This window comes from Orbicella faveolata, unplaced genomic scaffold, assembly GCF_042242905.1.
Source record: "Orbicella faveolata isolate gen_17 unplaced genomic scaffold, um_ofav_v1 contig_12, whole genome shotgun sequence".
NCBI classification, from domain to species: domain Eukaryota; kingdom Metazoa; phylum Cnidaria; class Anthozoa; order Scleractinia; family Merulinidae; genus Orbicella; species Orbicella faveolata.
Genome location: NW_028301539.1, coordinates 11187414 through 11197976, shown reverse-complemented (window position 1 = coordinate 11197976; position 10563 = coordinate 11187414). Strand labels below are relative to the sequence as shown.

The 10563-nt window shown below is 39.0% G+C and overlaps 2 protein-coding genes across 2 annotated transcripts; one reads left to right on the top strand and one right to left on the bottom strand.

Moving 5' to 3' along the window:
• Positions 1-3796: 3796 nt before the first annotated feature.
• LOC110063028 (membrane progestin receptor gamma-like) lies at positions 3797-5027 on the bottom strand. The gene has a single exon (XM_020769982.2). It carries the CDS (start codon positions 4973-4975, stop codon positions 3923-3925), a length of 1053 nt encoding a protein of 350 aa, XP_020625641.2. The 5' UTR covers positions 4976-5027; the 3' UTR covers positions 3797-3922.
• A 1283-nt stretch (positions 5028-6310) lies between these two features.
• LOC110063045 (uncharacterized) lies at positions 6311-10015 on the top strand. The gene is made up of 2 exons (XM_020769998.2): positions 6311-6605; positions 9368-10015. Exons 1-2 carry the CDS (start codon positions 6381-6383, stop codon positions 9719-9721), a joined length of 579 nt encoding a protein of 192 aa, XP_020625657.1. The 5' UTR covers positions 6311-6380; the 3' UTR covers positions 9722-10015.
• Positions 10016-10563: the final 548 nt, after the last annotated feature.

The window sequence follows — 10563 nt, the reverse complement described above, 5'->3', positions numbered from 1 at the left end:
TAAATACATGATTTATCCTTCTTGTATAGAGATCGAGTTAAAAAAAATTCACTAGAAAGTGTCCCACTTGATTGATCTATTCACTTAAAATGAGCAACATAGAGTAAACATCTACGGGGGGGGGGGGGGGGGGGGTTAACGGCCCCGTGGAGGCTCCTGTGGCAGCTAAGGCCTTGTAGAAAGACCACTCCCGGTCCCAGTCCCTCTGTTTCCCCCTTTTTTTCTTGGGGGCTGGTTGCACAAAACCCTGATGACAAGTGAATTATTGTATTTTTCTTGCCTTGGTCCCATCAGCCAACTAAGTCAAACGGTTCTGGCCTCAAGAACATTGATTGGGCATAACCAGCTATGCGATATAGCTTTACTGGAAAGTCATCAGAAGATAACGAAAAAACAATCACTCAATGGTATTTGTACATTTTGGGACGAACGCCAAGGACAATGATGTCCTCTCTAAACATAAAAACAATAATTCGATTTGAAGTTTACCACCAAACCAACACGCCAGCCTGTCGTAAGTTAGCGCGAAACTACAAGTCCTGGACAAGTCTGTCACTAGTACATCAAGTTGCACAATGTAAAATTCAGTGCTAGTGACACTGGCTGAAGTAATTTTAGTAATACAAGGAGACTTAATCTGGTCTTACCTGGCAAAGAACCAAAAAGGTATCTATATTTCTTTTCGAAACAACACAAATAGGAGGAATAGTGAGATAAGAGACTAGTCACAAGGGCAGACAACAATCTTGAATACCTTTACTGAAAATTTCATTTGCCAATACAAAACTAGGGATGTTGACACAACTAGGGATGCCATCACAAAAGGACCTTTAACAATATACCTTATACCTAACAACTGTAAGCTATGATTTAATTTCACCATGATAACAGAGTGGTTGTCAATTGAGTACAGTGTATCTTAACCAAAGCAAACACTCTAGCCAATCACAATGGATACAATCCATTGATTCAATTAAAACTCGAGACAAGGACATGTAGCTGATGTGAAGTATGGAAAAACTTGGATGAGCCAATCACGATTGGTTTTGGCTTAAGTTCTATTGGATGACAAAGTGGTGTGAGTTTTTCTGAGCCAATCGCCTAGAGTTGTAATGATAACATCAAAGCAAATCTGAATTCGACACTGCCGAAGGCGGCAAGCCTGTGACCAACTCCAAGATGCTCTCTTAAAACAATTCTATTATATTATAACAATAATTTTAAAATATATGATAAAAGCTAGTCCTGTATTAGAACAGTAAATCAACCAAATTAAAATAGAGGTATTAAATTTTAATTCATTAAAGTGAATCACTATGATACTGACAAAATATATTTGACTAAATCAGACATCATCACTCACAATCACTCCTAAGCATGTATAACAAATTGATTACAAAAATATCTTCAAACCACACAAAATTACTTTAAGTCTAATATTCACAAAAAAGGAAATATGCTAATCAGGGAGTTAAAAATATCAAAGTTTTATATGGACAACTTCAAATTTTCTCCTTTCCACATTTAAATATTACAAATTTGGTACTAAAATCAAAACTTTGGCATCACAAATTTTTTTGCTCATAAGTATTTGTTGTATTATTAGAAATTTAGCTGTTGCAGCAGCTAAATTTCTGTTAAATCATCGTCATCAACCAACCAATCAATCAACCAATCAATCAACCAATCAATCAATCAATCAATCAATCAATCAATCAATCAATCAATCAATCAATCAATCAATCAATCAATCAATCAACTTAACTTTTGTGTCAAGATTACTGGCCAACTATTCCCACAGGAAATCTACTAAATGGGGACACCAAAAAATGTCAAAGTTGTGTTCATGACAGTGTCCCTTACTGAAATAAATAAGTCTTAAAAATAAATAGACAAAATAATTTCAGTCTATTTTCATAGGTTTTAATCATTTGTCTATTAATATTGGAAATAATGAGATTATACTTGAATAAATACACAAAACAATAATTTTATACTACAACATAAAATAAAATTCTAGAATCAAATATGAAGTCAAATCATCAAATGGTAATTTCCCAATATAATGATAGTTTTGTAATTTCTGGAGTAAAGATAATTGTGGCATTGATACATAAGTTAAGAAATATCTTTTTATCCCTTGTTATAGGAAGGGGTACACAGGATGCTTCAAAAACCAACCCTTTGTCAGGAAGCACATGTTTTGTTACGTAAGGAATTATCCTTCCCATTCCCCCCCCCCCTCCCCCAAGTCCCAGCGCTAACTAGCCTTAAGTATAAACTTGTGCAATTCACTATTTTGCTTGGATTGCAAACCTGAAGGGGATTCCCTCCAGTTTAATGTACAAAACGCAAAACTTGCTAGCTTGGCTACTAAAATTGTTCAAAATGACCTGTTTTGATGAGCCTGTGCTTATTAAGTTAAAGCAGCAACTTACATCATTTAATCTTACACAGATCCTCAAACATTTGTATTTTTATGACTTCTGTTGACACACTGTTCTTCTGACCTAATTTGCACTTGACCATGACATCAAGCGATTATCTATCCATGGATTCAAATTATTTGTTTTTTGGCCGACATGACCACCTACATGAGTATTAGCTCATGCACAGCAACTCACTCTCCTCTAGGAAAATGTCAGTAGTACATGTATGTTTGTGTTTTTACCATGCTGTTTAAGGTCAAGTGGCTTATGGGTGGAAAATACTCTGATTGATTGATTGAATTACTGAGCTAACTGCCCAGGGCTGCCAAGTTTACAAGCCACATAGCTGAGTAAACAGCATCTTATGTGAAGGCGTGCACAGAACAAGGGCATAAGTGACTGTCAATGTAACATCAAACTCTCCTTGTGTTTCACTCAGGAATACAAGGCAATCTGGAAAGAGAATCTAACAATTTATCTGAAGGCACTTGGGTTTTTACTTCAGACACCACTTCATGTGCTTTTTCATGTATGAACAACATCAAAGGTAATTAAGGGAACACTGTAAACAACATCAGGGGCATAGCCAGGATTTTTCAAAGGGAAGGGGGGGGGGGGCGAGGGAGGTTACACTGTGTCAAAGTGAGGGTACTCACCAGATTGTAATGTCACTTTTGCCACCTGCTGTAGGTTGCTCGCTTAAAAAAGGCTTACAAAAGGGGGGATCACGGGCACCCCTGGACCCCCCTAGCTACGCACGCCCCTGAACATGCGCAGACAGCATCCCCTTTGATGTCTCTACTGAAATGGTTTTAATGCAATGATAATTCATGTGAGAAACATAATGATCAATGTTACCCCACTAACTCCTGTTAATTTTCTTGAGGAGAACATGTGGCTGCACACAGGCTCTGTAACACAGTAACACCTCTGATTTATCTACGAAAACCAACATAACATGAGTGAGGCCTTCCAAGGGTAAAAGGGACAAGTGACACGACCCTGAAAACCAACGACATGGGAATTTCTAATTAGTAACAAGCGAGTCGAATACGCTGCTAAAATTTGACAGTGACAAGAGAAGCACTAGAAAAGACAGTGACATTGACCCTTTTGGACAGGAAACACAGATGATGAACATAAACATTGAAAAAGGTATTTTAAAACCATGAGCTGCATTATTTGAGAGAGCGTACACTGCAGGAAAAACAGGAAAAAATCAAATAGTGACAGCGACATATGAGTTCATGTAGAAAAACAACTGCAACATTTGGTTCCGCTGATTAGGTAACATTGGTACACAAAAGTATGTGACATGGTGACACGGCTACCCCCTTGGAAGGCCTTACGAGTCAGACACAAATAGTTTTAAAAGGATGGGAGAGGGGGGGAGGTGGTTAAAGGGAATATCTCTTTCTCCTTTGAGGAAAATCCAGAATTCACTATTTACATGTAAAGCTAATTTTTTCCTCCAAAGCCCAGAATCTGGTAATTCAATTGCCTTTACCTCGAGCCTTTCTTTTCTCTGCATTGTCAACTGGTTTGATGGACTTTGTAAAGTATAATACAACAACAACATTACCAACTAGCACAAGCAATGTCAGCAGAAGACTGTTTGTAAACGTGGGAAGAGCTGACAAATCTTCCAGAGCTTTCCTCCTTCCTGACATGTCTAGATATATGGCTGTAAACTCGTCCATTGAACCAATGGCGCAAAGAACGTGCAAAAAGTGATGACTTTGACCACAGAAGTCGAAAACACCGGGCAGGAGTCGTTCAGGCAACCTGCTACCATTAGCGACCGCAGCTATGGCAAACAACATGAACTGGCGCTGGAAATAAGGGATAGACACAACATTGCAGTCCACTTGTGACGTACACTGATACATTCGAAGCCAATATGGCAGAGTGTTTATAAAGAAAGAGGCAGAAAAGGTTCCGGTGCGAATTAAAAACTTGAAGTCGATCCAACGATGTCTCGAAGCACAGCAAGCGTACGTGGATAAAATGGCAACGAAAACACACACAACCACATAACCGGGATAAGAGAGGAACAGTACCTGATCTGTGCTCAGAGGTCTTGAGTAAAAGTAAAAGGCTTGTCCAACAGAAAAGGCGTACACACTGATAGCAGCGTAGTCGAAGAAGAAGCAAACATGGCGAGTCTTGCTCGACATCGAGTTGAACAGATGCGCTCCGGAACTCATGAAGAACATTGCGGAGGTGCCAACAGCAAACGATAGCAACGGATAAACAAATGCATCGTGAAGTGGATTATGCTGTGTGAAAACAACGATCGAGCGCCAAACGATGACTGTAAAGGCGGCAACGTGAGACCAGACATTGATGGTTTCGTTGGTTCGCTTGAAGAGGCTGTGGAAACATTCCCAAGCAGATATCTTTGGGCGACGATAGCCGGACAAAATGTACGGTTCACGAAACTCAAATGGCACTTTGTAATCAGGAAGGCCGAAATTTTCCTCGGCGCTATTGGCATTGAGATCTGAAGTTATTTCGCCGCAACTTCCCATCTTCGAAAATTTCATTCATGAGATTCCTCCGAAACATTGACCTTATCAGCTGAGGTCAATTTCAACAGCTCGGGGCCTGCGCATACCGCAAAACGTGTCATTACGGCCTGTCATTTCGCAAATCATTGAATTATTTTAACGCTACGGATTGCTCACTTGCTCATTTCAGGCTAAACGATAACTGAAACATAATCCAAATATCTTTTGCTTTGACTTAATTGCAAAATTTACAGAATTTCGTTGTGTAGTAGGGTCGGATAGGGTTGGCGATGGGCCCCGAAACGGAGTTAGGGAAGACCCCGGGGTAGCCTCATGATTAGCGCGCTGGACCAAGCGGTCCAAATTCGAGCCCCGGCAGGGGACATTGTGATCTCACAGTGCCTCTCTCCACCCAGATATATAGATGGGTACTAGCGAATTTAATGCTGGGGGAAAACCTGCGATAGCCTTGCATCCCATCCAGGGGGAGTAGAGACACTCCTAGTATCTTCATGCCACAGAAATCGGCTTAAGCTTCGGCTGCGTGGATCACTTGTCAGCTTTTCCTTGCCTTCTTTTATAAGTAGAAGCCGTAAAATAATTGTTGCCCCTAAATTTGTCCGAGTAAGAGACGTGTCATCTGATTTGTCCATTGGCACATGCCTATCGAGTTCAATAATTACCCCAGAATTAGTTTACATCACAAAAACTAGTTCCTTTGTCTACAAAGTTCCTTATTTCCTTTCTTATAAGCACCCTCCCTTGAGCTACTAAAATTAATTGGCACCCCTTGGTTCTCAAAATTAAATTAGCGCGCTGCAAGCTACATTCAATATTATGTCGTTAGTCAGCTGTCTCGTTTCGCGGAAAGCTTTCGCAGTGAAGCTAAGAACAGGTGCCACAAAAAGATCAAATGAACTGTTGTATTTTAGTTTTGTTGTAGAAATAGTATTTTGGCCGTCCTAACGAAAACGAACGAGTATCGATGAGTCATAGAAGTCAGGGCCACAAAACGAAAAAATGAAAATAAACGAATATACAAATTAAAAATGCTGAAGAATTATAACAAGACCTTCGAAAACTGACATCCACAAAGACTATAAAGGAGTAAGGATTATGGTATTTTAATGTTGTTCCTATTTACTTTTTAGCTGTCACTTTGCGGGACAGAGGCTAACTTCTTGTCACTTGTTTGGTCCAAGATAGCTTAACTGTATCAAAATTTTCCTGAAAAGAGGAAATATCTATTTTATGAATTCTCTGCGTATACTCTTCAGTCTCCAAATTGAGCCATCGGTAAAGATAGAAAGGAGAATAGAGCATAAGTACATTCGGATATGACGTAATCGCCTCGTCTCTTTGAATGCGCAGCTGCCTAATATTTTAAAAGCTGAATAAATTTGAGTCGAGTTCTTTGTCAAGGAAGAAGCGTCTAGCTTTGATGATGAAGTTCTTGGGGTTGATTTCCCTGTTTGTTTCCTGCGTTTTGATCGCGCAAGTTGTCGATGGGAGAAAACACCATCGCAAGCGTGAAGGAGAGAATGTTCGATCAAAAGGCGACGAACAGATTGCGCCTAAAGTGAGGCACGAAGTTCAACAAACCGCACGAGCTAATACTGAAGCAGTTCAGGCAGACAACAAGGCCAGAGCAGACGAAGAAAATCAGGTAAAGTAACTAAGCGAAATGCCTAGAAACGGTTTAGTACCTGTATTAACGCGGCTTGCTGTCAGGTGCTGTATCAGTGAACGATCAATTTCAAGATCGATCGGCTTTTTAAAATTTATAGATTTCCGTCAAAATGCCGCGTACTGGAATATGTGCCTTCGTCATTTGCATGTCGTCGTTCGTCTTGAAAATCTTCAAATGCCAAAATCTTTTCACGTATGTTTTTCAGCTTTCTTTAATCCGATTTCTCACACAATAAAGCGAAAACACTACACACATCTGTTATTTTTGTGAAATACATGTAAAAACTACGAAACGAAGTCAAAGTTCTTCAGTGTACAGTGGTTAAATTTTGCTGTTGGCGGAGTTTGCATACGATTTACAGCTGATACTGGTTTTTGTTTCTTTGCCTCAAGGTGAAGCGGGTGAACTACCTTTGCTTCACAATAAGATTGCAAGCCGAACTGATTATGTTTGAAAAACGTTTATTAAACAATTTTGATTTCGACCCTGGGTTCTTTTATCACTCACAGCAGTAATTTGGAGCTGGTTTAAAAAAGACCTGAAAGAATCATCTCTGCTGAATACTGTAGATTGTGCATTTGGTTTATAAAATTATAGTTTCTTGCTGTGTCAAAATCTGTACATTTGAATATCTACGGTCCGCAACGGCACAGAAGCCATTTAAAGAAGTGCTCTTTAAATAAGGCTTTGAATAATCTCTATGAGTATGTTGAAACCCTTCAGTTGATGAAAAATCGCTAAAATCTCGCTGTTGTGAAAAATTTGCGAGGAAAAATTCTAAAAGATATTAACAATATCTCGCCTTGAAGTTACACAAAGATATTTGATTATGAAGCGTGTTTGCAATGGAAACAGTATAATTAAGGCCAGTTCATAGAAGAATATCACTTCAAAGGCCTCTGGCGCCAATTCGTTTCAAGCGTGAAAAGTCTATATATTATTGTATTATCGAGTCTACAATATATCTACACTGAACGGACTGTTGATTTCTACCGTGACAGTCATTCGAAAGGAGTGTGCCTTTCGAATTCTAGGTGGTAGGTCGATTTGTTTGTAGGTGCGATTCTTTCCTTATTCAAGCAAATAACAAACGCGTTTTTGGAGCAATTGTAATGATAAAAGCAGGGCTAACTATATATATTGGATTTTAATAGTTAATGGTTTTATACTCTTTATATATATATAGCGATAAGCAAATATTGAGTTTCTTACGAAGAATTAGGTGCTTGAAACATATATTGCACGTTTGCCATGTAAGTTCAAATATAGACTTCAAAAAATTCTACATGGAAAGATGAGGGAAAAGTTGGTCGCCGTCAAAGTTTTGCATAACTTAACCAGCTGTTAGCGCTGTTTGTTTCTATCCCATTAACAATGCGTCCCATGATTGGTCGTTTAGTTCTGTTTTGAAGTTCTTTTGACCAAAATTTGGCATTTATTTGCATATTTTAGAGCTGTGTTTTTTCTCCATTTTTGAAAAATACAGTTGATGTTTTACATTACTTTAGCGCAGAATTTCAATCTTAAGTATAGGAAAAGGCTTTTCAAATTAGTGGAAGCAAACAGATTAGAAACCAATTGTTCCATACAGTCAAATCCTGGCTCTCTTGGGAAACGAGGTCTGTGCATCATTTTTAAGACAGCGGAAGAGGCGGCAAAAGAAGAACTCGTTTAATTTGATATTGCCTCTGCCAAAAGGTTACTTGTAAACAACGAATTCAACGGATGAATCGTGTCTGTACGACGAACAGTTTTCTAAACAATACAGTGAAAACGTTCAAATAACTCGAATAGTCTACTTTGTTTCTCGTTGTTTTCCGTCTTTGCGGCTTGCCATTCATAAACTTTTTAAGTGTGCTTTAATTATTCCCAAGAGTTTGGCGGTAAAAATTCTTACCTGCTGAATCATACTTTTAAGTATGACTGATTCAGCTTGTAAGAATTTCAAAACTGCAATATGATAATGCTCTGAATGATTACAAAACATGCAAGATTCTTTGCAATAAACATTTCAGAAACTGCCGTTTATTATGTTGGAAAGGACGAGGCACTCTCTTAGACAAATGTGTGCAAACCTCAAACGCTAACAATTGCAGACTGTCGGTCAACTGTCGGCTGACAATACACTGGGCCGACAATCTGCCGACGACCAACCGACACTATAGTGCCCTACCGACACTACCAGAATTAAACTGTAAAATGGTAGCCATGAAACCTACTCAAAAGGACCTTCTCTTTCATATTCGTGAGGCAGATTTTAAAGCAAAATGCGGCCTTTATACATCTGGATTTGTTATGGATTTGCTATTAGGGAGCTTAAGCAAACCACGACGACGACGGCAACGAGAACGTCGCTAAACAAAAGGTTTAATGAGCAGAACAATAACTGTGAACGTGCGTTATAAATCTTTGCACATTTCTTTGCCGTCCTCTTCAAAACAACAACGTTAAATGATCAAGTTCTGGGTCGTCTACGGAATGTGGACGACGACGGCTACTTTTTCGTATTTCCATTTGGAATTGAACGTCGTCGTTGCATATTTAGCTTAAGCACGTTTTTAGAGCCCATTGGCGTACCGAAAAGATCTAGACAATCGCGAATTTCGTTTGTAAAATATAAATTCATTTTTTATTAGGCGTCGTCCTCAGCGTCGTCGTCGTTGTTGTTGCTCACATTAAGACAAGCCCTTCATTTTCATAGAAACAAGGGAGCAATAAAAAATATCTTTTCACTTCAGAAGAAAGACGTCCTGATTGCGGATGGAGGAGAGGTACCAAATGATCATGTCGCCCATAATAAACACCGCAGAGGCCATAGAGGAAAAGGAGCTTTCCACTTCCGGCGAGAGGACGGAAGTAAACTCGACAATGCCCACCTCAAACACCGCTTCCATAAGCGGAACCATGGCAACCGCGGACGTCACCATAACGACGTAAAAGTCACTAAAGAAAACCTGAGCCCTGAAATGCTGGCGCTGAACTCGAATATGCCAACTGAGAAAAAGCTGAAACGATTGATGAAAGTGATCAAACGGAGACAGCACATGCGCAGAAAACACCACCACAAGCGACAGGAGGAGAAAGCACACTAACATTTAAATGTATTTTTCATGTAAATTGTTTTTTTTGAAGTAACAACGGTTTTGTTTTGATTCGAAAGCATTCTTTTGACTTTTTTTTTTACGACGGACCTGAGAAATATTGTTATATCATTCATGTGGAGGCGTTAAAATACATATAGCCAAAAAAATTCTTTGTTACGGTCTCAGATTTTGAATATGTATGTAAACCAAACGTTTCTCGTCAGATTAATGTTTTTAGGACAGTATGAGTTGTAAAGTAACATACTTTAGCAAGCACTTCAATAAAAAAAATATTCCACCTCGCTTCAGGGAAATGTCTTGTATATCGCGCGTGACCGAAGTAAGCTCGTAATAGTTTTCAGAAAAAAGGGAATATCTAAGATATATTTCCGCAGCAACTTCTGTCATCTTCGGTTACAATTGAATTTGTCAGCCTCTTTATAGCTAGCACAATAGGTGTTACTTTTTCAACAGAGTATCGTACATGGAAAGAATCATGAAAAAAGTTTAAAAAAAGAAGAACAATGTCAGGTATAAGAAATAACATAACTCCCTCCACCCCCCCCCCCCCCCCCGCTACAAATGAAAGAACAAAAATGTTTTAGAAAGAGAGGAAAAAATAATGCAAAAAATCATTCTACGTTGTGTCGGTTTTTGCTTTTGTATTCTTCATCTAATATATGTAGATGCTGGTTCAGATAGTCTTCTTCCAATTAATGTGCATCACTTCGTTGAGTTTAATTTGAAACCTCATGGCAGGGGAGCCTAAGGAAAACTCTCTGCAAACTACCACGTACGTCACAACACTGTACACGTTGATAAATGTGTGACCTCTTGTCCGAGAATAAATT